General features: G+C 45.8%; 2 protein-coding genes across 5 annotated transcripts in view; one reads left to right on the forward strand and one right to left on the reverse strand.

Moving 5' to 3' along the window:
* Positions 1-9,035, reverse strand: part of PI4KA (phosphatidylinositol 4-kinase alpha) — a 548,133-nt gene extending 539,098 nt beyond the window's left edge. For 2 of the 4 annotated variants that reach the window (XM_085633225.1, XM_085633224.1), the window contains exon 1: positions 8,787-9,019. In XM_085633225.1, coding sequence (XP_085489351.1) covers positions 8,787-8,885 — 99 coding nt within the window. In that variant the 5' untranslated portion in view covers positions 8,886-9,019. Of the gene's footprint in view, positions 1-8,786 lie in introns of all 4 variants that reach the window. The other 2 variants (XM_085633226.1, XM_085633227.1) reach the window with 2 other exon arrangements.
* An 890-nt stretch (positions 9,036-9,925) lies between these two features.
* SNAP29 (synaptosome associated protein 29) overlaps positions 9,926-26,852 on the forward strand; it is a 50,120-nt gene continuing 33,193 nt past the window's right edge. The window contains exons 1-2 of the mRNA XM_085636164.1: positions 9,926-10,030; positions 23,251-23,571. Coding sequence (XP_085492290.1) covers positions 23,332-23,571 — 240 coding nt within the window. The 5' untranslated portion in view covers positions 9,926-10,030; positions 23,251-23,331. The remainder of the gene's footprint in view (positions 10,031-23,250; positions 23,572-26,852) is intronic.

The raw sequence follows: 26,852 nt of genomic DNA on the forward strand, positions 1-26,852 counted from the left end.
AAAAATGGGACAGATGGAATACATTTCGGGGGGGAACTCTGTGTTTCACCTTTGGTGGAATTGGAAATGTCAAAAAGGGGGGACAACAAACGAGTACGAATCGCCTACAATATAAGAGGGCTAATGGCACCCCTCTTATGTAACTACCTTTGTGCACTTACATCACTCCCACTTCACCTCTGGTCCTGATGAAACGCCAGGGATCTTTCAGACCAACATAGGCGTGAAACATGTCGACCTTAGAAAGTTACCCGGGCACATTACGCCTCTGCTGGTAACTCCCAACCTATGGGTTTTTTTACCCTGCCAAGGGTAACTCTCCATTAAACTCTTTCTTGGTAACCCTTAGGCAGTTTTAATACGCACTATCACCCTTCACAGAGGACTTTACCCACACACCCACATGCACCCATCGGCAGCTCTTTAAAAGATCTCCGCTAAAGAGACCCTTCGGGGGGACCCGTAGGGCATTGCACCGCCGGCTCTGCGAGGTGCAACTGCCCAATGATGAAGCATGACATCCTTCGGGGTGTGTGAGGGCAACAAGAGACAATTTCTGTCTTTTCCCCACTTTTCTCACAGAGTTCTTGACCTAGTACCCTTCCCTCTCACTCCTTTCTGTCTTTGTCTTTCCGTTTAGTGAGGAACAGTGCCCCCCTTTTGATGACTAGATGGGGGAGAGGCCACAACTCCCAGCTCCCCCTGTGAGACCCAATGTCACTTCCCTGAATGAGGCTGCTAGAGCAGCGTAAAGACCACCGTGTGCTTCCACAGCACGGGATCGAGAAATTGACTAAGCGGAGCACTATGCATCGTCGAGAGGGGAGAGACCACAACTTCCAGCTCCCCCTGTGAGGCCCGACATCACTTCCCTGATTGGAGCTGCTGGAGCAGCATAAAGACCACTGTGTGGTTCCGCAGCGCGGTACGCACGCGGGGACGCGCCCGGGCCAAGCCTGAACCAAGGGTGAGCCAGTCCACGCCCATCGATCCCGGAGTAGGCTGGCCTGGGCCCCCTCTAACTTCTATGCTGCCCAGTTCCAGGTCCACCGTGGTAAAGAAAACGCCGCGAGCAACAGAGGAGGTAACTGTAACCTCTTTTCTGCCCAAGGCAACATCGGCATTACAAAAAGAAATCGCACTCACAGAAAGGAGACTTTCGTTGGGCTCAGGGACAGGGCAGTCATTTAATCTAGCGGTTTCTCCAACTCAGGGGAGTGTAACAAAACTAGATAGGGTTGCTCTTACATAATTGCCAGCGGTCTCTATATCATCCCCCCAAACAGTCACAGAATGCCTCTACATTTAGGGGGAAACCAATTGACCCTCCCTCCGTAAATGGGAAACAAAAAAAGAGGCCATGTAATACCACCCTCCAAGTGCCCTGCCAAGAAGATCAGAAAGATCGCTACGCCAGCGAGTTCCACACGTATGAATGGCCAGCAATATTCAGAGACTAGATTTCCCTCATATTGGTGTGATCTTCTTGATAACTTCAAACAACTTTTGCAACCAATCTTTGCCTGTTTCGATTCTATAGACTGTATCCTACAAGGTTTGTCTCCAAATAAGTTGGCACACCAAATGGCGGTAGATTCCAGTGGTAATTTAGCTACTTCTAATCTCCAGCTACAAACTAAGGTCATCTCCTCTGATGTCTGTAAAACTTTTAAAAACTATAATTGTGAAAATCATCATTTGTGTTTTAATTGTAAAAGTACGATCCCTGGTCGTGAGCTAGCTAAATCGCCCTCTACCGGTCATCCTTGTGCTGTAAATCAGTTGGCCCCTAGTAGGGATCCTATAGGTCCAGACCATGTGGGTTTGGTTCCTAGGTGTTGCCCACTGCAGGTGACCATACAAGATTCTATGGGTAAGAGGCAATCACATGATCTATCAAGACTACAGGTTAAGGTAAATCCCAGTCTACTCGGGCCCAAATCAGACCAAATCAACAATATATGAACCTCCCTCCGGCAGCTTGTTCTTATGTTTTCATTTTAGTCAACGTGCCTTGACTTCATCCCAATCTAAGAGAATCTTCACTCCAGCTGATGGCCAAGGCTCGACACTGGTTGACTCAAAACTCTATTACAGGTCATCTCATCCAAAATCATTTGAATATGTCCAGAAAAACGCAGTGGATTGGGTCTGATGTAAAAACAACCAATAATGACTATGTTATATTAAACTTTGATAATGAATGGCTAGTGAGAGACCTATTCAGGAGTTTACTGGTTGCCCCTTCACTCCATTCTCAGATGTATGCAGTCTCTTTGGGCTTTTATTATAGAACCGCACCAGTACATAGTTCCACTGTACAAACTCAGGGCTTTCCTTCAGTAAGAACTGGTCATAAGCCTGTGCAGGTGGCTTTTGATGCCCTATCAAATAGGTACTCATTGTTGGAAGATATGGAGGCTTGTGATTGACTGATCTCTCCACCAAACCACTTGCCTCCTCAGTCAGTTCTTTAAAATGATCATCAAACGGTTTCTGGTTTAGTACCTGCAGAGAGGGTCCAGTTGGCTGTTTTAGATTCACTAAACAGCATTACATCTTCACCAATTGACCCTACATCATCCTTCTTACCAGTATCGACGGAGATTGGCTCTCAGGATTCCCTAAGTGATATCAAGTTTCTTTCCTGGAACATAGCAAGTTACGAAAACAAAAAAGATAATCAAAATTAGCATAAGGTGTTCACAAATTCTGGTATTATCTGCTTCCAGGAAACTTGGGCAGAGCATTCTGTCTATGTTAATGGTTACTGCTCCTTTGTTACCCCAGCAGTTCCGTCAGCAGCAGGTAGATCTAAGGGGGGCGTACTTACACTTATAGCAAACACGATCACCCTAGGTAAGGTGACCTTTATCAATAACTCGCCCCATTTTCATGTTATCGTGGTTGAGGTTCTGGGAAAATTGATTTGTTACTAATTAATTTTTATAACAATAATTTTAAGAATCCTACCCAGGTGACAGACGAGTTGAGGGAATACTGGAAGATCTTAACATACCAACCACGCTCAATTTTTAGGTCTCGCCTTGCTATCGCGTAAGCGATCGCAAGGCGAGACTATTGTAAAAGGGCATTTCAAAGTGCTCCCAAAAAGCGGATTGCATTGCTAGCACGCGCACAATCACGCGCTTGGTGCCGCCATGCACTCCGCTTTTTGGGAGCACTTCAAAGGGTTCACTCCCCCGCCTGGAATGCGCTCCCCAGCCCCCAAGCGCGCGCGGGCGCACCACGCTCCGCCGGGTTTGTCTTGTTTTATTGGTTGATTGCCCGCGTCCTATTCACCTCCCATGGCTTATAGCAAGCAGTGCAGGAACCAAGACTACTTTCACTTTATAAGCCTTTCACACCAGGTTCAACTCAAACAGCGCCCAAAACATTCTAACACACGTTTTACAAAATATGACATATTTATCACCATTCTTTGATTTGATGGCTTAATAGCATGGGTACTTAACGTGAACACCAGCCTGTTTTCACTTAAGCCTTTTCAAGAACAAGCTGGAAAGTGATACCCTGCAAGGTCAGAGCAAGCAGAGTGAACAATGGAGAGGCAGGTTTAATGCATTAGGCACGGATTGTGAGAATGTTTCGCTGCGATTTCCCCTCAGGAACCATTGAAGGTCCGCAGAGACGAGTGCCGGGGGCGCAGAGACGAGTGCCGGGGGCACAGAGACGGACGCGCAGGGCTGTGCTACAGGGCGGCATTATGAGTGGTTTCTAAGCGCAGGCACCCGCCAGCATCTTCTGCCACGTCCACCTCGCTGGTGTTCTGAAATCGGACTTCATTCAACTCTAGTAAAGACAGGCAGTTTATTGAATATTGGGAAGGTTGTCGGGATCCTTCGACCAAGACTGCTTTCAAGAATGCCAGGAACACGTTTGGCTTTTGCAACAGCACCACACTGCGGCAGAAACACGAAGTGGACGATAGCCCGCAGCGTGTACGTATGAACATGCATTTTTCTAAACCATCGTTTCCACTATATTTTATAGCCTCTACAAGTCCCGAAGACAAACCCGTCGGATCATTTCGAGACGTTGATCCGCACGAGCACGCTTCTAGTCTGATGGGATCTGCGAATTTGTGACGTGTGGAAAGAGGTGCCTGGCATTCCACTAAAGGCCGGCAAAGGCGTAATGCAAGCCCACGCACGTCATGCGGTGCTTTAAGGGGGGCCCATACAGCCTAAAGTCACTAAATATCTGTGAGATGTGGGAGACTACAGAGCCCCTCTTTACATTCTACAGACGGCCCTTTCACTTAGCGCTAGCCACTGAAGGCTGACCTCGAACACCCTGCGCCTAGAATGGTACACGAACACACGTATATCCACAGGAACATCTAAAGGCTGAAACAAGGAATCTCAGCGTTTATTTGCATTTCATCTTTAAAAATCACCGCAAACTCTACAAGTCTGTGAAGTGGTGAATCAAAGCATTAATAACATCAATAGAATGGCTGTACACGTCTATATACCACCACAGCTATACACCAAGCGGACGTTAGACAAAAATGTAGAGAACACCAACAATTATAAAGTATCAAAAATGTGACTATCGGTTGTGTGCTGAAAATCATCTAAAGGAGCAATGCTCTCGAACTCAAATCAAATATTTGAAATCCCAGCAATTAACTCATATCCGCTGCAGTGTGGTCCATCATTAGATGAAAGCCCCATCACTCAAATGTAAAATAGTAATGTAGCAAACTGAAGGGAACTATTAAAAAAAACAAAAAGTTAATATGAACATACAGAAATGCGGGAAGAACAATTTCTGGGCTGTTTTTCTTTTTGTAAATCACATGCAGGTTTACCCCAAATCAATGTTTAATTGAGCTCGGAAAAGGGCGCTATTTTTCAGACATGTGGAACTTGGTGTAAAGTATTTTAAACTGCATTTAGTGTGTAAATAAAACGTGCTGGTTTGAACAGTAAAACTTCTGTTAATACATGTTTGTTTTCTGCTGGAGTTCTTTATCCAGATTTAAAGCACAACAGCGCTGCACATTTGCAGTTCATTAGACAATGGAGGGGTATTGCTGTTAAGGTCTCTTGCAAGAGAAGAGATTTAAAGATAACCCTTAACAGGGCCTTTCTTGCAAATAAAGTGGATGCTGCCAGAAGGAAAGTGGGGTTTGAAAACTTCTTGGGACAGGTTACACATATACAGTGTTTGTAAATCATAACAGATGCAGTGGTAGGGTACAAGTTGATACTTCTCAGCCTCCTTCTGCCTCAGGTAAGGGGAACAGAGTGCCCTCTCTAACAAGCATTTTCAATGCAAGAGGACTCGGATTTACACGAGTTTAAGCTATTGTAAACGAAAATGCATTTTATTTCGGTTTCAAAAACCAAAACATAAATAAAAGGCAGTGTCATTTACAATGCCAATAGCTCCAAATCGGGTAAATGCGAGACCTGTTGCATTGCAAATGCTTGTTTTAATTTGGGCTGTGGATTTTAATATGTACTGTTGCCCCAAATCGAATCAACGGATTTGTAGAGTAACTGACACTAATGATTTGTTGCTTGTCTATTTTATGCATCATAATTACGGTAACATTTTAAACAGTTTTCTATTAACTTAGGACCTAGTTATAATAAATCCATGTCACCCCATGACTGGTCAACCCCTCCCTACCTTTCAACGAACTGGAGTTACCTCGACAATTGATTTTACAATTATTCAGGCTAATTTTAAGAGATGTATTAAGTCCTCCGTGGTCGAGTTGACAAGAGTTCAGTGATCATGCTTTCCTTCTTTTTTGTTTTGTTTGGCCTCTCTCTGCTAAGTCAAGCTCTATATTTGCCCCAAAACCAATTCTGGGTAGGAAAAATTGATTTACTCTTAAATGTAAGAAAATACCCCATTCTCTTCCTCCCAAAGGTTGTAAAGGAGGTGTTACCTGAGATTGAATCCTTTACATTTCATAAAAACAACAGAAGAATAAAATATGAGACATTGTTAGAGTAGACAAGCCATCACAAGGACATAACTATAGATTATTTATTGTAAGTTCATGAGCTGGGTATCCTACCATCAGAGGAAAAAATTAAATCTCATCCTTGTAAGAAGATATCGATGCATGTTGTTAGAAACAATGGAGCGATATGAATCATGTCCCATGGGCACTCTAGGCAGTGCCTGGTAGAATATAACTGTGACTTTACTCTGGTTATGTTGCCATCTTTCTAACTCACATTTATTGATAAAAGCCTCTCTTAGCTTAGTCTTGGAGAAAGTCAAGCATTTGGAGGGTGATGTGTACAGAAAAGCTATGCCCAAATATGTGAAAGACTTCTTGACATATGCTAGCCAGGGAATACTATTGGCTTGGTCAAGATTGATTGCATCTTTTATTACAGCTTGATTCAACGCAACTGAGTCCCTTTTCCAAATACGCAACCATAAGAGAAGCGGGCCAGTTTGATCAAGTCAGTAATAAAAGGGAGGCCAAGTTCTTTGTGGGCAATCAGATTTGAGCAAGCCAGAGTAACAGAAAGCAGCTTTTTAACAAACTTATCCTGCACTTTCAGCAGAGCACCCACTTCAGCTGTGCCCTATATTTCTGCGCCGTAGGTGGCTATGGCTAAGGATTTTGCCAAATACATTTCTACCATTTCTCTAATTGATTTTTTTACCCAGTTTAGAGGCAAATTTCCACTATGCTTCTTTACAACAATTTAATTGTGTTTACATCCATAGCAGACCAGTTAAGTTTGGAATCGAGGAAAGAGGCCTAGATGCATACAGGACTCTACCCATTCCAGAGAACCCCCATCTATATTAAATGAAATAGACTTTTTCCTTCTCATAACAAAGTTTTTCGATTTGTTGACAAGCAGACCCAGTTCAGTCATAAAAGATGAATAAGAATCTGTCAAGCGCTATCAGAACCGCATCATCAGCACTGAAGAGAGCAGGCAGCGATAAACCACCTGCGGATGTAACATCTATGCACTGTGTGGTCAAAACTTAATTACATTTGTTGGTGTACAAGGAAAAAAGAAAGGGATCTATCCTTGCCCCAGCTCTATTCAACCTGTACATCAAGCCACCTGGAGACCTCAAGAAAGGTCCCCAGATTTTCTATTATCAATATGAAGATGACACACAACTGTATCTAAAGGTTTCCTCACCAAACGACATCTTGCACTCGCCATCCCTCTAAACTCTGTTCAAAATTAGATGGCTTCTCATCACCTAAAACTGAACCCTTCCAAAACATAATTCCTACTCATCTCCCTTTCTAAATCAACACTTCTTTAACAATCCTGGATGGACACACTCAACACCCTCAGCAGTAAACCCACCATTGGTGACAGTGACAAACCCTTAGGAATCATCCTAGACCAGAAGCGCAACTTGCAGTCTCAAATCAGCACCATGGCCAGTGCTATCCACTGCGTCTTCTTTGGAAAATTCGCTCCTACAGTCCAGAACAAAATCTAAAATCACTTGTTCATACACTGCTGCTCACTCAACTGGACTATTGTAACTCTCTCTTAACTGGTGTCTCCAAATCCCATCTTATTCCCTTGCAATCAATCCTAACTTTAGCAGCACGCTTTATGTACAGGGCTAAAACTAATGACCACATTAAACCTATGCTGGTCTCTCTCCACTGGTTGCCCACTGAAGCCCGGGCTGTGTACAAGACTGCCTGCATCACCCATAAGGACCTACACACATCCATTCTCTGTAACCTGGCAGTCAAACTCAAACTTTGAGGAGGTTCTAAAGCATTGCAAAACACTGTACCATTGCTGCTAGAACCCCTGCCCATTAAAAAGGAACAATTCCTAGCACAATCATTCTGAGGTAGCGCAACCAGAATTTAGAACTCACAAACTCCACACCTATGCGGAACTACCTTGCTGGTGATCTTCAAAATAGAACTGAAAGCCCTCCTCCTTCAATTAAGCTTTAGCTGAGACATTGCAGCTAATGCTTTCCATTGAGAACATGTACACTCATCCCTTGGCACAGGACTGTACAGCCTTCACTTCGTCAGATGCTTACAAATATTTCATAGCGGGATATACCTATTGTATTACCTGTTTCCATTTACTACAATGATTTACCATTTTGTAATCCTAGAGCTCTGTAACTATATGTAGTGATATCTGGTCATTATTGAACCCTCTTTAACTATCTATGTAACATCATGTGTCTACTGTAAAGCGCTCTGGCACCTTTGGGTAATAATTGTGCTATATAACAAATATAACAATGCATGCATAAATAAATAGGTCCAGCTCTATCCAGATATATCTGGCTAATCACCCCTTCAGAATACTACTGTGTCGTCGAAATGACACTTATAACTAAAGCATGCCACATACCACCGCCACAATCCAATCCCAACCAGCTCCACATACAGTGCCAACCACCTCTTAAAGCAGTGCCTCCACTTACTCAAGCCCTGCAGTGCCTCCTTGTGCTTCTTGCCCTGCAGTGCCTACACCTACTCTATTAGAATCACTGGACTACCTGCTACCCGCCAAAAAGCGCTCTGACACCTCATCAGGGGTAGTAGGCCCTATATAAATGCACACCCTTGACTCTTCTACTATCCCTGTTCCATTCAAATAGCAAACTGACAAGTCCACCACTCAAACAAATGTCTTATCTCCCTATGCTACTCCCGAAAAAGCGCTTCCACGCCGCATCAGGGATAGTAAGCACTATATAAATGCAATCACAATTACTCTGATGCCTTTTACACCCCACTTTTCGTGGGTGTAGCCCTAATCTCTTACCTTGTCCAGGGGGGCCGGCCTCTGCACGGCCAGAGACCGGGCCAGGGACAGCACAGTGTTGAAGTAGAAGCCCCGCGGGCCACCCCCCTTGGCCGACATCTTAGCGGCGAGATGCTGGGGCAGTGGCTCCGCTGCACCGACGTCAGCAGCGGGACAGGTAGCGGTGACAGCCGGGGACAGGCTTCTGGGCCCCAGCAGCTGACAGCGGGGGGAGAAATGATTGGCCAATCCGCCAGGACCACGTGACCGACTTCTACGGAAACCAAAAAGTTATGTTTACCAAACACTAAACTGAGCAAAAAAGAAGAAGGACAAGCCAGAGGGTCGGTAAAATATCGACGGCATTTCGTGATCTCGGTCGCCATCTTGAAACGGAGCACTTTTTAAAACTTGGGAATGAACAGGGAAAATATTGAAGTGTAAAATATGTACTTTCCATTCATATTATATCTGTCAAATACATTAAATGAAGAATACAATATCGAAGTCTTTACATATTCACTGTTTATTTTTCCTTTCCTCCATTGAGGGCTCCAAATACACAACTCGAAGCGGCAATGCTGATCAGAATTCATCTGGTTTGTAAACTGAGATTTTTGTACATATTGATTCCTTACAATAGACAATTTTAAATATAATTGCGGTTTCACAATCCGTGAAGTGAAGTATTAAATGACCCTCTAGCTAGTCCTGAACATTTGCGCGAAGCTCTTGTGCAAATGAAACAGATTCGGCGCCCATTCTAACATTTAACATTTAACGTTTCAGAGCTTGTACCAAGAACTGTGACAATGAGCGTGGCCATCTTGGCAAGGACTAACTACAGATGTTATTTATATATTTCTCAATAAGACAGCTTTTGGTATTGCTACAGTAGTGTGGTATTTATATTATGATTGGAATCAAAATCTAGCATTATAAACATAAACGTTTTGTAAAATACCATGCTATATTAATACATGTAAATTCGAGGGTAAATATTAAATGTTTACAAACTGATATTCTATAAAGGGAAATATAACTCCAAATGTTGTGCAACGATAAAATGGAAGAGTCCAACAAACAATAGTTGACGGTATTAACACACTTGACATGGGTACTGGTGTTTAGTCCGTTTTCTATATTTGATTAGATCATAGGCCGGAAGTGAGAAGTGGGCGGGACTCAAGGAAGGGCGGAAGTGCTGAGTAGTAGTTGCTTACACTGGAGAGTGAAATCTGAGCTCGGTGGAGCGGGAGAGAGAGGTGAGCAGGGCTGAAGTCTTGGTCTTTAGCGGAGAGCTTAGAGCGGAGGGACTCCGGGTGATATGGAGAAAGAGGTGGTTCAGGGCTTGAAAAAAGGGAGAAGAGGAAAGGAGTGGGACACTCAAGGTTGGAAGCTGAACTCCATGGGAGTGAGGGGGGATGGAGCGGATACCGCGACCTCAGAGGGAAGATACTGGGTGTCTTGGTGATGGGAAGTGAAACAGCCACTGCTGCGGATGTCTTTGGTGTGTTTACTTGGCAACAACGTTTGCCCGGCTTTTGTGCTAATATAATAACTTTCAGAGTATTTTATAAACTGAGAAAATGTTCATGAAGGGAATGAGGATTGTGAGGTGACTAAGGGGAGCTGAAGACAGGGAATGAATGGCAGGAAGCACTGGAAAGAGTTTGGCGACTGACTGGAAACCCATAGGGATACGTGGATAACGGAAGAACTTAGGGCTGACTGGGGACCAGCTAATGTAGGGTTAAACTGGCTGAAAACAGGAAGAGAAGAGCTTTTCCTAACGGGTACAGACAGGGGTCGACTCACTGGCGTCAAGCCGAATGCCCGAAGACCCTGACGGGTATTTATACCGATTAGAGACTCTAGAAAGAGCGTGAATGGCGAGAGTGGGAGATGCGAGGTTAGCCCACATATAGAAATCCTTGGAAAGAGAGTAACTGTACAGTCTGAGGCTTGATGGATACAGAGGGACAGATGGTAACCAAATACCCGAGTAAGAACAATGAGGCTGGGAATAGATGCGATGAGAATGGCTGTGCACCGTTGGATGGGCCTAATGGGAGGCATGGTAGAAGAGATGAGACTGGTTGGGACCCATGGGACACATTAAAAGTGGCAGGGGACCCTAGAGGGAAAAGTGGAAGAACTGGGATTGGGAGTGACTAAGGGTGTATGAAACTGACTAGGGATCACTGGACTGGGGAAGAGGTCTAAGGTGGTTACGGAGTTGTGACGGGCTGAAACTGACTGAGACTTTGAGGGCAAGGGGCAACCACGATCCACTTTAACTGATATGGCGGTCGGAGACGAAGAAAGGCTGGTTTAGCCTGGCCAGGGACCCAAGGGAGATACAGGAAGTAGATTATGGCTAGGGATCCTAGGTGGGGTCTGGAACTGAAAGGGTATCTCGGGGAAGCAGTTGAGAATGTGGATTCTAAAGGGGGCGAAGGTTGAAACTAAAAACCTCTGGGGTTGGGGAGGAGGGGGGGGGGGATGTAGACTCCCCGAGGACCTTGGGTAGAGAGAGGTTGAAATTAGCCAGGGGTGCCGACAGAGAACGCCCGAGAGTGATGGCGAATGGATATCTTATGATTGGTCTCACAGAGAGCCTGTGTGGAGTTGTAGGTGGCTCTACAGACCCTTTGAGGGAGGAGGGATAACATCTGCGTTTGAGTTGTAGTTGGAGGATGATCGTGGTATAAGGGAGTAGACACCCTGCTAGAGAGAACGGAGAGGAGGATCATATTGTGGCATACAATGAGTAGGATAGGTTCCATGCGGAAAGATTAAAGTTTAAAAGACAGGTGGAGACTTTGAACTCTTAAAAATTATCTTTGGGGTTGAGATTAGAAACAAATCTTTACCATGTAAAAGAAAAGGTAGCGTTTGCATTCATATGCAATTTTCTCAGTGCAAGCACAGAAGAATTTTCCCCTAGCTCGTTTTACCTCCAAGCGTCAACACTCGTTCTGGTTTATAGTTTTGCAAAAAAATATTTTTCAATGTATGATTACACCGTGTAAACGTGCGGCTCCTGGTTCTTCCTCCTTTCAGTGCCCACCACTGCCCAAAAACAACTTTCCAAAATGAAATTTCCAGCTCCCGGTTCTTCCCCCTGTTTCACCGATGGCCACAGCACCAAAATCTACTTCTAAAATAGATGACCTTGCTCCCAGAACTTCCTTTTATACACGAAAACCACAGTTTTAAAATTAACTCCTGAAAATTATTTTTCCGCTATTGGTTCTCCCATCTTATCTATCTCCCTTATTAATCAAAACTAGATTTTATACTTAAAACTTAAGTTGTAACACAACCATTGTTTCCTATACGTTTTATTTTGTAAAGATTGCATCAGAATTTTTTAAAACCAACTCTAAAGGCATTCATTTAGAATGTTTTAATACAGTATTTTTACAATGGCCACTCCACCTACTGTTTTTATTTCCATTAAAGCAGTAGGTATGTATCATGCACCATTTATCATTCTATCAAAAACCCACGTGGCCTGACAGGCATCGGTATTGAAATAGAGTCCTTATGACAAGAAAGGTTGATATGAGTGCTGAAGAATTGAATATCATCTGCGGGGCTTTAGATCTTGAACACCTGTGGTTGGGTGTCATTTGTTGTTTGACGTGAACAACTTGGAGGAGTGAGGCTAGACTGCTTAGTGTGACGGGATAATGTGAAGGCCAGGACAGTAAATTAACACTTTAAAGCCTAGTAAAGGTGATTAATGCCTCATTAAAACAAGCATTGGCATAGCCAATAGGTCTTGCCTTTGGGAACTTATAAGTGTTTAGTTATCCAGCACAATATCCTTGGTGCAACATCAAGTGCTGCATGGCTAAACACTTAGACGGTCCCAAAGGCGAGACCTATTGGCTTTGCCAGTGCTTTTTTTGAGTGAGTGGCTCGTGCAGGTATGCCACTGTGAGGTAGAGATGCTGCGAGTGCTTTTACATGAGCCCATGTGACATTGCGCCTCTTCAAAATGTATCTTGGGTCTGATGTAATACTTCTAGCCCCTATTCCCGTCTTCTCGCACCCAATGCATCCTTAAATGTCCCATGTACAGCTGGGGTTGACACTCCTATTACCCCTGCCCTCCAGTGACACTTTACCTGTCACAGGTGGTGGAAGGACGTGGTGGTGGTGGTGGAAGGACGTGGTGGTGGTGGAAGGACGTGGTGGAAGGACGTGGTGGTGGTGGAAGGACGTGGTGGAAGGACGTGGTGGAAGGACGTGGTGGTGGTGGAAGGACGTGGTGGTGGTGGAGGACGTGGTGGTCACAGCATTGGCTTACCAATGTGTGATTCTGGGCAAATCAGTTAATCTCCCGTGCCTTCTAAAAGGCAATGTGTTCCTGTGTGAATGTGCTCTTGTGTAATGTAACTGGGTGTCTTGTAAAGGTCTCTACTACTCTTGAGTTCACTTTGCGCTGTATGAATTTGCAAAACAAACAGCCAGCAGACCTTGTAGAGCAAGAGCCTATTATATCCGTTCATGTAGCGCACGCACAGCAATGAGGGCTCTGTACAGCCCAGTACTGCACACTACACAACATACAAATATCATGTAGCGCACACACAGTGATGAGGGCTCTGTACAGCCCAGTACTGCATTTAAAATTTAAAGCGCAATGCTCCGTTAATAAAAAAAAAAATACATTGTACCTGCAGTGAGAGTGGCTCACAAAGAAAAGAAACTAGCCATGGCATCGCTCTGGTTGATGTTTGGGAGGTGGAAGGAGTGTTCTGTGCAGAAAGGCATTACGGCGCTCTAGTAAATGAATAAAACAACCATGGTCTGCGAAAGTGGCCGTGTTTGGAGCTGAAAGTGCACGCTGTGACGAGGGAGGAAAGCCGCGCACGCTCCTGCGGACCCTAGGCCAGGGCAGAGAGAAGGCGGGACATGCACCCGCCTTTGTCCAATTGCGTGCTGTCTTTCTTAGAAAGATGCATGCAAAGGCCAATAGCGGGAGAAGAAAACAAAAGCACATGCACAAGCGCATGTTCCAAAGTTTAAAGCCCTTACTAAATGTCTCGCAGAGCAGCGTATGCACGCTGGCTCAGGCAAAGCCTAAAAAGCAGTAAGCTACTCAAGCGCCTTGAGACCCTCAAGGGTGATTTGCTGTGCTTTATAAATCCTTGATTGATTGTCTTCTGAGCAGGGGTAGGAGCAAGAGTGACCATGACACGCCCATAAAGGAGGGATGGTCGTGAGACTTGTGTGATGTTGGACCTCCGAGTCTGTTTGGGGGGAGGGAGAGTAAGGTAATTGGAGGCTGTAGTGGGATACACATGTTTGGCTATGGGGTTAAAGGTTAAACTTTAAAGCTTTAGACGAGAGTGAGACCAGAAACAATGGGTGATACAATCAGGACTAACTTGTGAATGCCTTTAAAGCAGAGCAATTTGAAATCTTCCTGCAGAGGTTATTGTAAGACTTGAGGAGCAGGCAAGGAGATTAGGAAGCCTGGATTATATTTTACCTGCAACAACACAGTGTTGCAACCAAAAGCAATTGCTCGGGCCACAAGCCAGGCCATAGTTTTTCACTCACCATACCATAGACAAGGGCTTATCGTATGTAAATCAGTACCAACCATGCTCCTCATGGGAACAGTCTGCCCAAACTGCCATGTAAGGCCTCCAGATGGGAACATAAGCAACCCAGATCATCCTCACCCTACTTGGGGCTCATCAGTAGGGTTTAGTTTGTGTCATGGCACAGTGAGCACTGAACCTGTGTTTGAGCATACCTGTTTCGCTTTGTGTCAACTACAACAACAGCAAGGTGATAGCCACAATGCTTGAATTAATATAAGCTACTTACAGTCACTCGGACCACATTCCAGTCCATCATTTTTAATTTGAAGTGGAATTGTGGGCAAACAAAAGAAGAGTTGGGATTCAGCCCCGCTTAATTACCAGTGTCTGAGATTAATTCAAGCACCCTACATATCACTTTTTTGCATACTTCATTTCAACAGTTTAAGTGTGATGGGTTTGCCCTGGTGTTTCTGGACTGTCCAGTTAGTCATGATTGATGAGCTAGCCCCATGTCACCTTCGGGTGACTGTTTCGCGCTCTATAAATGTCTTTTTCATTTCATGTGAGAACCATGCTTACTTTGCCACTGGAACAAAGCTGTGTGTGACTGACAAGCCCCAACTAGCATGAAGCCGGTCTTAGTTTGCTTGTTCTCCGTTTCAGAGAGGACTTTGCTTGGCAACTTTTTTGGGGGCTGGGCTGATTCTGTGGGAGCAGGATCATGACAGATTTGCATGTGGCTGGGTCTAATCTGAAGTGGCACTATGGGCAAAAAATTAAGGGGCTGGAATGCAGCCCAAGTAATTACCAGGCTGAGAATAATTGAAGCCTTCCACCCATCATTTTTTTTTTTTTAAACTATTGGTTTACGTTATGATAGGATGCTCTCGTTAGATAGCGGGTCCTGCAACGTTATGAAGATTACAGTGCAAGGAGTGCAGGAATGGAAACCTTTGAAACACAAACCATCATATTTAATTATCTCAATTTATACAAGTCAGCCTAACTTTAACTTTAGTGTGCACAGGTACCGTAACTTTAGTTACAGAACGTTCATAAAAACAAGTAAAATCTTAAAGAAGAATCAAGGGGGTGTGGCCAAGCAGGCTACGATGGCGGTCGTGTCCTGCTGAGGCTCCGCGATCGGGCTAGCATATTGCCCATTTACCGGCGTCACATTGAACGGCTGAGGAGACACACTGGTGTCGAAACATACGCAATACCCAGTGGTGCCTTAACATCCCCGCATTTGAGCACACTCCGGACGAAAATTTAATTATTGAAACTTTGGCCATTGGTGGCAAGATGGCGCCTGCCCACTCCTGACCGTGGGCCCAGGGAGATTGGGCTGGTGCAGAGACGCATGCCGGCGGCGGGCGCCACAAGACAACCACCCAAGGACACAGTGGCGGTGCAGCGATATCCCGAAATTGCAGATACCTGGTGCCGGTCCTGAACACACGTAAAGAGCCGAGTGACGGCGGTGACGACCAGGGGCGGCACGCCCTTCTCAGGCGCCTCAGCACCTGCTCTGGCGGCTTCCGGGGCTGGCGATGCTGCCAAGCGAGGCCGGAGGAGCCAACCCCTGATCCCAGTGGCTCGGAAACAGAGCGGAATACCGGCCCCGTCCCAGATACGAACTGCTGAACGACGCTCTACCGGAGCCGCCTGGCCCCAAAATGGCACCCAGGGCTCGCAATAAGCAACAGGAGTAAGGACGAGCCTTTGCACCACACCGACAAAGTAGAGATGAGCGGCAGATCCCCCTGATCAGGAGGCAACATAACAGCCCCCCTCCCCATCGCACTGCAACAGAAGCTACATGTACCCAAAACAGACAATGCCTGACCTTATTAACATGGCGGCTCCATAACTCGTGCTGTGCCTGCATCAGCTTACACGAGGCATCCAAGGTGAGACGCTTGACCTGGCTGCCGGATCGCTCACGATCCCCACAAGGACCTTTCCCTTGAGCAATGCGCACAGTACATCACACCCCTCCTGGCAGCACCCGCCCTCTCCCAAAACCGCAAGGAAGTGGGCCAGGTGTTGAGATGTTCGGGACGGTGATTCTCCCCCGCCCAGACACCTACTGAACTGGTACATCCTTTTTGCCTTGCTCGCCGAGTGCCTGTTACCTGGCGGCACCACCAAACCCAGCATCGAGGCACCCCAAAAGCGAGCCACACACCCCGCAACTATTGACACCGCTCGCTACGCGCAAGACCCTCCCAGTCACCACAATGGGGAAGCCGAGGACAACGCAACATTCCACAGTACCCGAGAACATGCCAAACACTCGGACTTGAGCCAAGCTTGCAGCGCCCCAGTCCGACCCATCAATCTCGGACAAACTGGATCATGTATTGGCAGCCATAGAACTCTCCAGGGTGTCCATGGAGGAGCATCTTGGCACCTTGACGACAGATATCAGCCTCATCCGGGATGACCACCGCAAACTGGCCGACAAAGTGAAGGAGGGGGAGAAGACACTAGCTGACCTACAACCCACCGTCAAAGCACAACAGAAGACACTCCAAGATGTCCTTTGCTGCATGACAACTATGGAGGAGCGTGCGGACGATTTGGAAGGGCGCTCAAGGTGCTGTAACATCCGCGTGCTAGGACTCCCAGAAGGAATTTAAGGTGCGAACCCGATAGAATACATGGAAGCATGGGTGAAGTCGTTCACTCCCATGGCTGACCGAACAGCATTCTTCTCCATAGAACGGGCCCACGGGGTACCAGCACGCAAGCCCCCACCAGGAGCTGCCCCTAGAATGATGCTGGCGAAATTCCTGTATTTCCGAGACTGCAATGCAGTACTCCGAGCCGCCAGGCAAGCAGGCCCCTTGCAAGTGGAAAACAAACAGATAATGATATTCCCTGATTACGCACGGGCGGTGCAGCAACAATGATCTTCATTCCTGGAAGTGAAACGTCGATTGTGGACGAACACTATACAATACTCCCTGCTCTTTCCTGCCCGTCTCAAAGTTCTCCATAATGGCTCCGCCATCTTCTTCACGACGCCGAGGAGGCGCATGAATGGGCGAAACAACACTGTGCACAACAATCCAGAGCAGAGGCTGCACACGGCCCAAACTTCAAATCGCCAGGAGACATAATTTAAAACAGCAACACAAGGGGAGGCAAAATAAAGTGACCTGGACTCATACCCAGGACCAGACCTGAAGCAAATCATGAAGGAGCGATAGGAGCTTCTCCGAACAGTGACTGAACTACGGACATCCCCACTCTCGGAGGACATAGATCAAGCCCCACACCTCTTCTCGTCGGAGGGAGAGGACGACAACGACGGAACGCTATCTGGAGTAGACTCCATTTCGCCTCCCCAGGTTACCCCTCAACCGGCTGACGCCATGTTGGATGGGCAAACAATTACCCTCTCGGTGTAGGGTGAACTGACTGGTAACTCTTCAATAAATCGCACAACTAAAACTCACCCATTGAGCGCACACACCGCGGACCTGTTCAAGCATAATCCAGACTACGCCTAATGATCCTGCAAATGCCCGATCAGCGATTCGCCTCGTATACACGCACTGCCACCCCCACAACATATCGTTGTAGTCTGCTCTTCTATGAGAGTAGGTTGGGACGTATCGTCGCCAGCGATAGGTCCTTGCTATTGGGACTGTTTCCCGACCCCAGTTTAGTTTATTGCCCTTATTCAGTATAGTCCCATCCCCTCCTGGAGCTTCACACAACATAGTACCCGCAACACGCGAAGGGGTGACGTCGCTTCTCACGTGATCCTCATGCTGCAAGGGAATTGTTGGTCACTATGCCCCAGCTGATAGTCACCATCCCAGCACGTACTAAAGACACCACATGGCTACAACAACACTCAACACTGGGGGCCTACACACGCTAAGCAAACGTTACGCAGTATACTCGTATACAAAACGCACGGATTGCGCTTCTACAAGAGACGCATCTCACCACTACCGAAATAGGCAAATTACAGACCAAATGGAGCGGAACTATATGTGCCAAGTCATACTCTGCATATGCATGTGGGGCGCTGGTTTGGGTTCGACCGGGGACCCCATTTCAAGAACTTAGACGGGTGGTGGACAAGGAGGGTCGGTACGCTTTACTGGAGGGCCTCTTAGACGGACAATCAATACTCCTGGGCAGTATATACGCACCGAACGTAGAGCAAGATAAATTCGGGGACCGCCTCACTGGTGTTCTGGCCCAATTCGCTTCTATACCATGGATACTAGGGGGCGATTACAACTGCACACTAAATGTTACCCTGGATCGATCTCAACCCCCACCCATACACTCTCCAGCCCATAAACAAACAGAACGGTTTACAGCCTGGGTTACACAATGGGCACTCACAGATGCATGGATGACACGCCATCCACAGACTCGACTGTATTCGTTTCACTCCATACCACATAACCTACGAGTTCGACTAGATAGATTCTTATGCTCAGCGGCGATCATACCCTAAATTCAACATACGGACTACCTGGGTGGAGTCATCTCTGACCATGATGCCCATATCCTGAGGATAAACTGGAGACCCCCACCACCCGTTAAAGACCAAGTCTTTAAACATGAACAGGAGCAAAGCATACAGGACTACTTCACTACTAATGTAGGAACAGCATCCTCAACGTTAGTGAAGTGGGACACATTCAAAGTAGCGTCCCGGGGAGAATGTATTAAACAAATAGTAGGGTTAAAACGGACACTTGAACAAACACTCACAGAAGCAGAGTTGCGGTTGGCCTCTGCTACTAAGCAAGAAGACTTATCTGAAGAGGTAGTGGCACAAGTGGCCAAAGCAAAGGTGGAGTATCTAGCAGCCTGCACTGGCCTCCGTCGGTACAATTTTAGGGCGTATGCAACCTGGATGCATAAGGAGCGGTATAAAACGGGCGCATTATTAGCATGGCTAGCTAAACAAGACACTGACGTGAAACCCATAATGGAAGTGATAGACCCCCTCGGGAATCTGGTACGGTCCCAGACTGAAATCCCATTGGCGTTTCATCAAAACTACTCTGAGGTCTACCGTAGCCCAGCACTGACCGGGCAGGACGTGCTAGATCATTTTCTCAACCCGTTGACGATCCCGACTGCAGCTAGAACGGCATTGGATACAGAAATACAATCCGCCGACATCACCCCAGCCCTACACGCACTAGCTCGCAACAAAGCACCAGGGCTAGACGGTCTCCCCCTGGAATACTATACAACCGTCTTCCCCCTTGTTGGTCCCTCGCTTGGTGGCGATGTTCGCGACCGCATTAGAAAAAGGAGAGTTACCGAGATCCCTCTGGGAAGCTGGTATTGTGACCTTCCTGAAACCGCATCGGTACCCGCAAAAGATGGCCTCATACCACCCCATTACGCTTCTGTCCGCCGGCTGTAAGATTCTAGGGAAAATATTGGCGGACAGGTGCACACAAATCCTACAACCCCTAGTTCACCCGGACCAATGTGATTTCGTCCCGGGCAGAAACACATCCCAAAATACACGCCGACTTTTCCATATCCAAGATCAAGTGGGTGACCCATTCCCCAAGGCAGCCTGCCTTATTCTAGACCTCGAGAAAGCCTTCGGCACCCTCACATGGCAATATCTATTCTTGGTCCTACAGCGAACAGGACTGGGTCCCATCCTCTTAGTGTACACACAACTCCTATACACCAAACTCACTTTGTGTATTCGCATAGGGCTCTACAGATCGCCAGAATTTGCGGTACAGAGGGATAGGAGGCAGGGATGCCCGCTCTCGCCTCTACTCTTCGCCCTCGCTGTAGAACCCCTAGCTATACGACTGCGACAGGAAGGGGAACACTGGGGCATTCCTATAGTGCATACCACGCACAGTGGCTCCATGTATGCCGACGACCTCCTACTATATATCCGGTACATTACTATGGACCTTACACCCATATGGACAACACTGACAGAATTTGCGAAAGCCTCTGGACTAAGAGTGAACTGGGACAAATCCACAGTGTGCCCCCTACATCCGAACCTGCCCCCTCGTGATGTCTGGCTGGGTGACCAGAAAGTGACCTGGAGCGTGGAGGCCCCCCGATACCTCGGGATCCGTCTCTACCACTCCCCGGCCGACTTATATGAAGGCAATCACCGCGGAGCACTGGCCGGCATCAGATCGGCGGTCGGGTTCTGGAAGAACCTCCCGCTAACCCCGAGTGGCTATAGCCAAAATGATAATAGCCCCGCGGCTACTGTACCACTTCACGAATCTGACGGTAATCCCACCCAGAGCATTCTTCCGAGACTTAGACTTGCTTCTCAGTTAGCTCATTTGGGGGAACAGGCAGACGTAGGATAGCATTAATGGAGTTACAACTGCCCACCACACGAGGTGGACTGGGCGCTCCATCCTTCGAGTCCTACTTCCTAGCAGCACAGTTACAGTGGCTGTCCTACTGGACAGCAGGCAGACATATGGGTGACGCATACACAGCAACCGGCCAAGTACCCATCCCAAAACTCAGCCGCCTACTATTACCTGGCACTAAACCGAGACGCACATACCCCATACACGTAGTGGTGGCACGCAAATTCATGCAAAGGATACACCGCATGTTGCCGGGGAAGCCTCCGTATTCTCCTCTGCTACCACTGGTCGGCTGGCCTAAACATGAAAAATATTACACAACTAACATGCTTCGCACCTGGTCGGACTGTGGCCTCACAGAAATAGAATCTCTATTTGAAGACGGACAGCTTAGACCGTTCCACCAGCTTATAGACGACTACGATCTCCCCCCCCAGGCCAGTTCTTACTTCACCGCCAACTCCAGGAAAGCTATCGATCACACCACAACCTATTGACGGGAGAGCCTGCTACTCACCCGGTCGTCCACGCTATCATACATATGGGAACAGGGCGACATTTGACCACATGGCTCTATAAAGCCGTTGGGGAACTTAGACAGACCCCTAGAAGCCCTACGGGCTACTTGGGAGGAAGAATTAGGGCGTCAACTACATGAGAGAGAATGGGAGATGGCCCTCGAATACTCTAAGAAGGTGTTGAGGAATGCACGGTTTAAAAATGTACAATTCTATATCCTACACGGGGCATATCAAACGCCAGCACGCCTCCAAAAATTCTACCCTGACACCCAGTTTCTCTGTCCCAGATGTAGATCACAGGAAGCAGATTTCCATCACATGTTCTGGAACTGCCCCACCTTACAGTCATATTGGCACAATGTTCACAAGACACTGAGATCTCACTGGGCTTACACATTTGAACTCCTGGGAAGCCTTTGTGTTGGGAGTTTTCCGGAAACGGAAGCAACACAAAGTGCCAACCCGATTTGTCTCCCTGGCAATTTTGTTGGCTAAAAGGAGTATAGCCATGCACTGGCGATTTACCCCCCCCTCCACGGGCCCACCGATTGCAGCATGGGTGGGAGCAGTACACAAATGGGCAGAGGAGAAAACACTACGGGAGGAAGAGGTGAAAGGAATTCGTAAACACCCCATCTCTATGGAGTGGACCCTGTTGCTACACCAGTTGAAACAACCGCCAACCCATGACGACCCAGATGCTTCCCCACACTCCTCGGTGGACTCAGTCACAAGCCCCGACAGCAAGCACACACACCAGATCCCCTCCTACAGTAAACATATAACGTTGTTCGCCATTATTACCACACATCGTATGGAACTCGACGGCAAGACATCAGAGTAGGACCACCCACATTCTCCCCTCCCCAGCAGCACACAGACATACCAACCAACGAGACTCATATTACCCGGACACCCCATCGGATATCTGTACCTTGAACTCCATGAACGTTTTCCCAGTTTTGCATCCCAGATCTATGTAAGAATCATTAAACATAAGACCCTACAAATGACAGGATACATGTCCATTTACGGTTTGGATAACAATGTACAATGATGTAAAATACCGGAAATGCAGTCACACCAAATGTATCCTAAAATAACCTGTTTGTATAAGCGAAAAATGCCAGTAAAATGTCCCCAAAAAAAATCTTAAAGAAGAATCAATATGTTGAATGCCCCTGAGTTGGTGTGCTAATCAACTGGCCTAAATTCTATACATGCAAGGATTGGGTACAAGTCCTAACTCTCAAACAAGGGGTTGAGTACCATCTGCTAGGAAGCTCTAAAATATCATGTGAGGCTCACAGATAAGCTGGTGGAGAAAACTGCAATGGGAATGTCCAGCTGTGCATCTTGCCTAGGAGTGGAGATAGGACCGGCATCTAAATTGCGGAAATGTGTTTAATAGATAACAAAGCAGGCATTCTGAGCTTGGTGAGTGGGGCTTTCCTCAAGAGATGATAAAATAAACTCTGAACAGTATAGTAATTTGTTCATTTTTACCCCAAGTTTCCCTAAGTTTGTTGTGTCAATTCCCTTTGGGCATACATAGACAATTGTAAGTCATTATCTTAAAGGGGTGATGTGGTTGATGGTTTCAGCTGTGATGTGAAGAATGTTGTGGATACAGTATTAGCTGGCCTCTCACAAGCAAATAAGACAGTTTTGTTTCACCTAGAAACTTTGGGGTGTCAAAAAACGGACTATAAATGTATGAAGCACTTCCCCAGTGCTGGGTGGACTAAAAACAGCAATGAATTTCCAAAGGGCTGGTTTACTGGGAGAAAGGCAAGTTGTGTGCCCCATTATTGATCAGCGTCGATTGAGTAGACCGGAAAATTAGCCATGTGCTTTTTTTTGTTTTTTTTGCCCTAAGTACCCATTGCGTAGCTGCAGAACACTTTTTGTCACATTCTTATTCATGGTCATCTCTTTCAGATTCATTAGTTATCAAAGTTTTCAGTCAGTGACATCAACACAGTGTCATCATTTTTGTTTCTAATCTCCTCTTGTTATCCTTCCTCAATAGGTTTGTCTCAACAGTCCAAGTTAATACCCACCCTTCTACAGCACGAGGTGACATCCAAGGCCTTTGACTACGCTTGCCGCCATGTCAAGAAACTACAATCCCTTTGATGAGGAAGAGGAAGATGACTTCAGATCAGCAAAATGGAGAGAGCCATCAGATTTTTCTGATGATGCAGCCGAAAACCAACGCCAGGGCCCTGTTGACCAGCAAAGGGCTTTGCAGCAGGAGGTGATGAGGCGAGCAGCTGCCACTGTGGACAGCAGTGACCGCTGTGTCTCTCTCCTTTATGAGTCTGAGCAAGTGGGAGTGGAGGCAGCAGACGTAAGTGAGCACAATAGGTTTGGGTAGAGTAGATGGGGTGGTATCCTGCTTTGTCCACAATTATATCTGTATTTCAATTGCTACTTATGATTCCCCTGTGTCATATCTTACTGCTAGAGAATTCATAAGGTAAAGAGTTGAAGTGCTCCAGCACAACATTGAAAATATAGTACGAATTACAAAAAATTATCAATTCCTACCCATTTGAAATATCGTCTCAATCATCTGCACTCCTAATGTGGACAATTACTATGATAGTACTCCCCAAAGTTAGTCACTTGGATGGAAACCTTGACAAAGCTCATTGGCCAATTAGCCAGCAAGAAAGTGGATCTTTCGCATTACAATTTCTTCTGTCTGCATGAAACGGTGTTCAAAATTTAATGCGTATGCACAGCTCGAGCACAGAACAATGAGGTATGAGGCAATCCTGTCTGCACCTATCATTTAGTGGGGTCAAAGTCTGTATTGCTTTCATGGGGTACTAAGGATCTGAGGTTCAATACCTCTGAACCTCCAAAAGAGTCATACACAACACTATGATCCAGCACACCACACAAACATTGTATATAATACAGTATTGTATATTTGAACAATATCAATCCATACAGCAGGTCTGGTTTTGAGATTCTTTATTTAATTTCTTCTTTAAAATCTGCGTAGCCAACGCGTTTCGTCCTTACGGACTTCTTCAGGGCTACAAATAAGTATAGACAGAGGTATAAACAGTGAATAATATGTTTTAAACACAAACATTACCATATTTACAATTCTATTTACATACTAAAAATCTGTAATCTACACTTGTATACAAAAGATATACAAAAAATATATATACAAAAAAAAATCAAACAAACCAACACTCCATTTCTTATAGCATTGTTGCACATATTGTAGTTTGAACAAAAAGAAAATAAACACTATCTTTGGTCAACCTACTGAAATTGTAGTATTGCAATGGAGACACTGTTCCTGAAGAGACGAAGGGAGAAATGAAACGAAAAAGTCTAGGCTAGTATTAGGCCCAACTACCTAAGGATAGGGGAGGGCATTCCTTAGTTTCTCATGTTGCCCTCACACACCCCGAAGGATGTCATGCTTCATCATTGGGCGTTTGCTCCTCGTCGGGCCGGCGCTGCAATGCCCTACGGGTCCCCCGAAGGGTCGCTTTAGCGGAGATCTTTTTGAGAAAACGCCGTTTGGTGCATGCGGGTGTGTGGTTTGGGTCCTAACAAAAAAAGAACTATGTGGTGGTGGAGTGTAATAGTGAAGTGGTATCCTAAAAATGTCTAAGGGTTACTAGGATAAAGTTTAATGTGAAGAGCACCCTTGACATAATAAAAGACCCGTAGGTCGGTTGTTACCTTTTTGAAATTAATGTATCAATGGGTAACAATGTGTGTGGTCAAGCGGTCGACATGTTTCGCGCCCCAATGGTCCGAAACAAAGGATCCCTGGCGCTTCTTCAGGACCACAGAGAGCAGTGCAACTTCGGAGTGTTCGCCCGGATAGCAAACTGAGGGTAGTATCCCTTAGAGCACTTGCACTTTCACTTTTTTTGGTCCTGAAGAAGCGCCAGGGATCCTTTGTTTCGGACCATTGGGGCGCGAAACATGTCGACCGCTTGACCACACACATTGTTACCCATTGATACATTAATTTCAAAAAGGTAACAACCGACCTACGGGTCTTTTATTATGTCAAGGGTGCTCTTCACATTAAACTTTATCCTAGTAACCCTTAGACATTTTTAGGATACCACTTCACTATTACACTCCACCACCACATAGTTCTTTTTTTGTTAGGACCCAAACCACACACCCGCATGCACCAAACGGCGTTTTCTCAAAAAGATCTCCGCTAAAGCGACCCTTCGGGGGACCCGTAGGGCATTGCAGCGCCGGCCCGACGAGGAGCAAACGCCCAATGATGAAGCATGACATCCTTCGGGGTGTGTGAGGGCAACATGAGAAACTAAGGAATGCCCTCCCCTATCCTTAGGTAGTTGGGCCTAATACTAGCCTAGACTTTTTCGTTTCATTTCTCCCTTCGTCTCTTCAGGAACAGTGTCTCCATTGCAATACTACAGTTATAACTCGGAGCACAGACACTGGACCATAACTAGCTCCCGGTCCCCCCCTCCCTCCTTCTTTTTGTATAGACAACCTACTGAAATGACAATCAAATATCTTATGTAAAAAGGAAAAACTAATCCGTATTCATTAAGGAAGTAAACGTTGTTTGTTGTCAGCCCACTAAGTCAATGACACTCAGATTTGACATGTAAGGAGGAGAACTAGTCTACACTCCTACAGTGGTCACTGTATTACAATTCACATGGACGGGGTAAAAAGTTCTTCTCTAGAGATGTATCAAAAGTTTAGAAGAGCAGATGAACATGGTTGAATACTTATATCATACACAGTACTTTTATTGGGAGTTTAAAGAAAAAAAATAATGATAATCTTACCAAAAAGGAAAACCTAATAAGAGGGTCTTCTCCATATATTCCCTCAGTACTGAAGTCAGTGATTAATTCTCCTTTATAGACCAAATTACACACAACCTAAACATGTGATAAGAAAAACACGATTTTAGGATATGTATATTTTTACTGATCTTAGAACCTTATACTAATATAGAAAAATAAGGTAGGAAAATCTTTTTAAAACATCCGAGACCATTCTTACAAATAAGGAAAGGCTCAGTCTGATACTCAGTCAATCAGCTGGGTATTATGAATGATCTTATAATTACCATATGAGGTAAATAGAGCATACCGTTTTATATTTCCTCAAATTTGTACAATGCTTTCAGTGCAGATTATCCTGTTTAGGAGCTAGGCTTTGTATCAATCTGCAGAGAAAAGGTAAAGGAATAAAATAAAACATTCTTTCAGATCACACATCTCACAAAAAGATGCAATTTTATTATTAAATACAGGTTTTTAAGCCTAGAGGTATCACTTCATTTGAAAAGGCTGCATCCCTCCTTTAACTGGTGTGACATACCATTAATCACTGTTTAATTATGCACAGCTCGGTAGAAGAGGTCAGAAAACCATATCTGGGCCTGTTAATCTGGATGGCCAAATCAGTCGATCCTGCACTGATAGAATTTTTCCACTGATGTACAGAAGCAAGTGGGTAATCATCAGAAAATACATGTACACCTATTATAGCAACTCCCTTATTTGATTTACTTTGGTTGATTTTTTTTTCCCCCCCCCCCCTCAGAAGTGGGAAATATCCTGCTTCCAAATGAGTAGTTTGAACCTCCTG

Source organism: Triturus cristatus, chromosome 11 (genome assembly GCF_964204655.1).
Source record: "Triturus cristatus chromosome 11, aTriCri1.1, whole genome shotgun sequence".
NCBI lineage: Eukaryota > Metazoa > Chordata > Amphibia > Caudata > Salamandridae > Triturus > Triturus cristatus.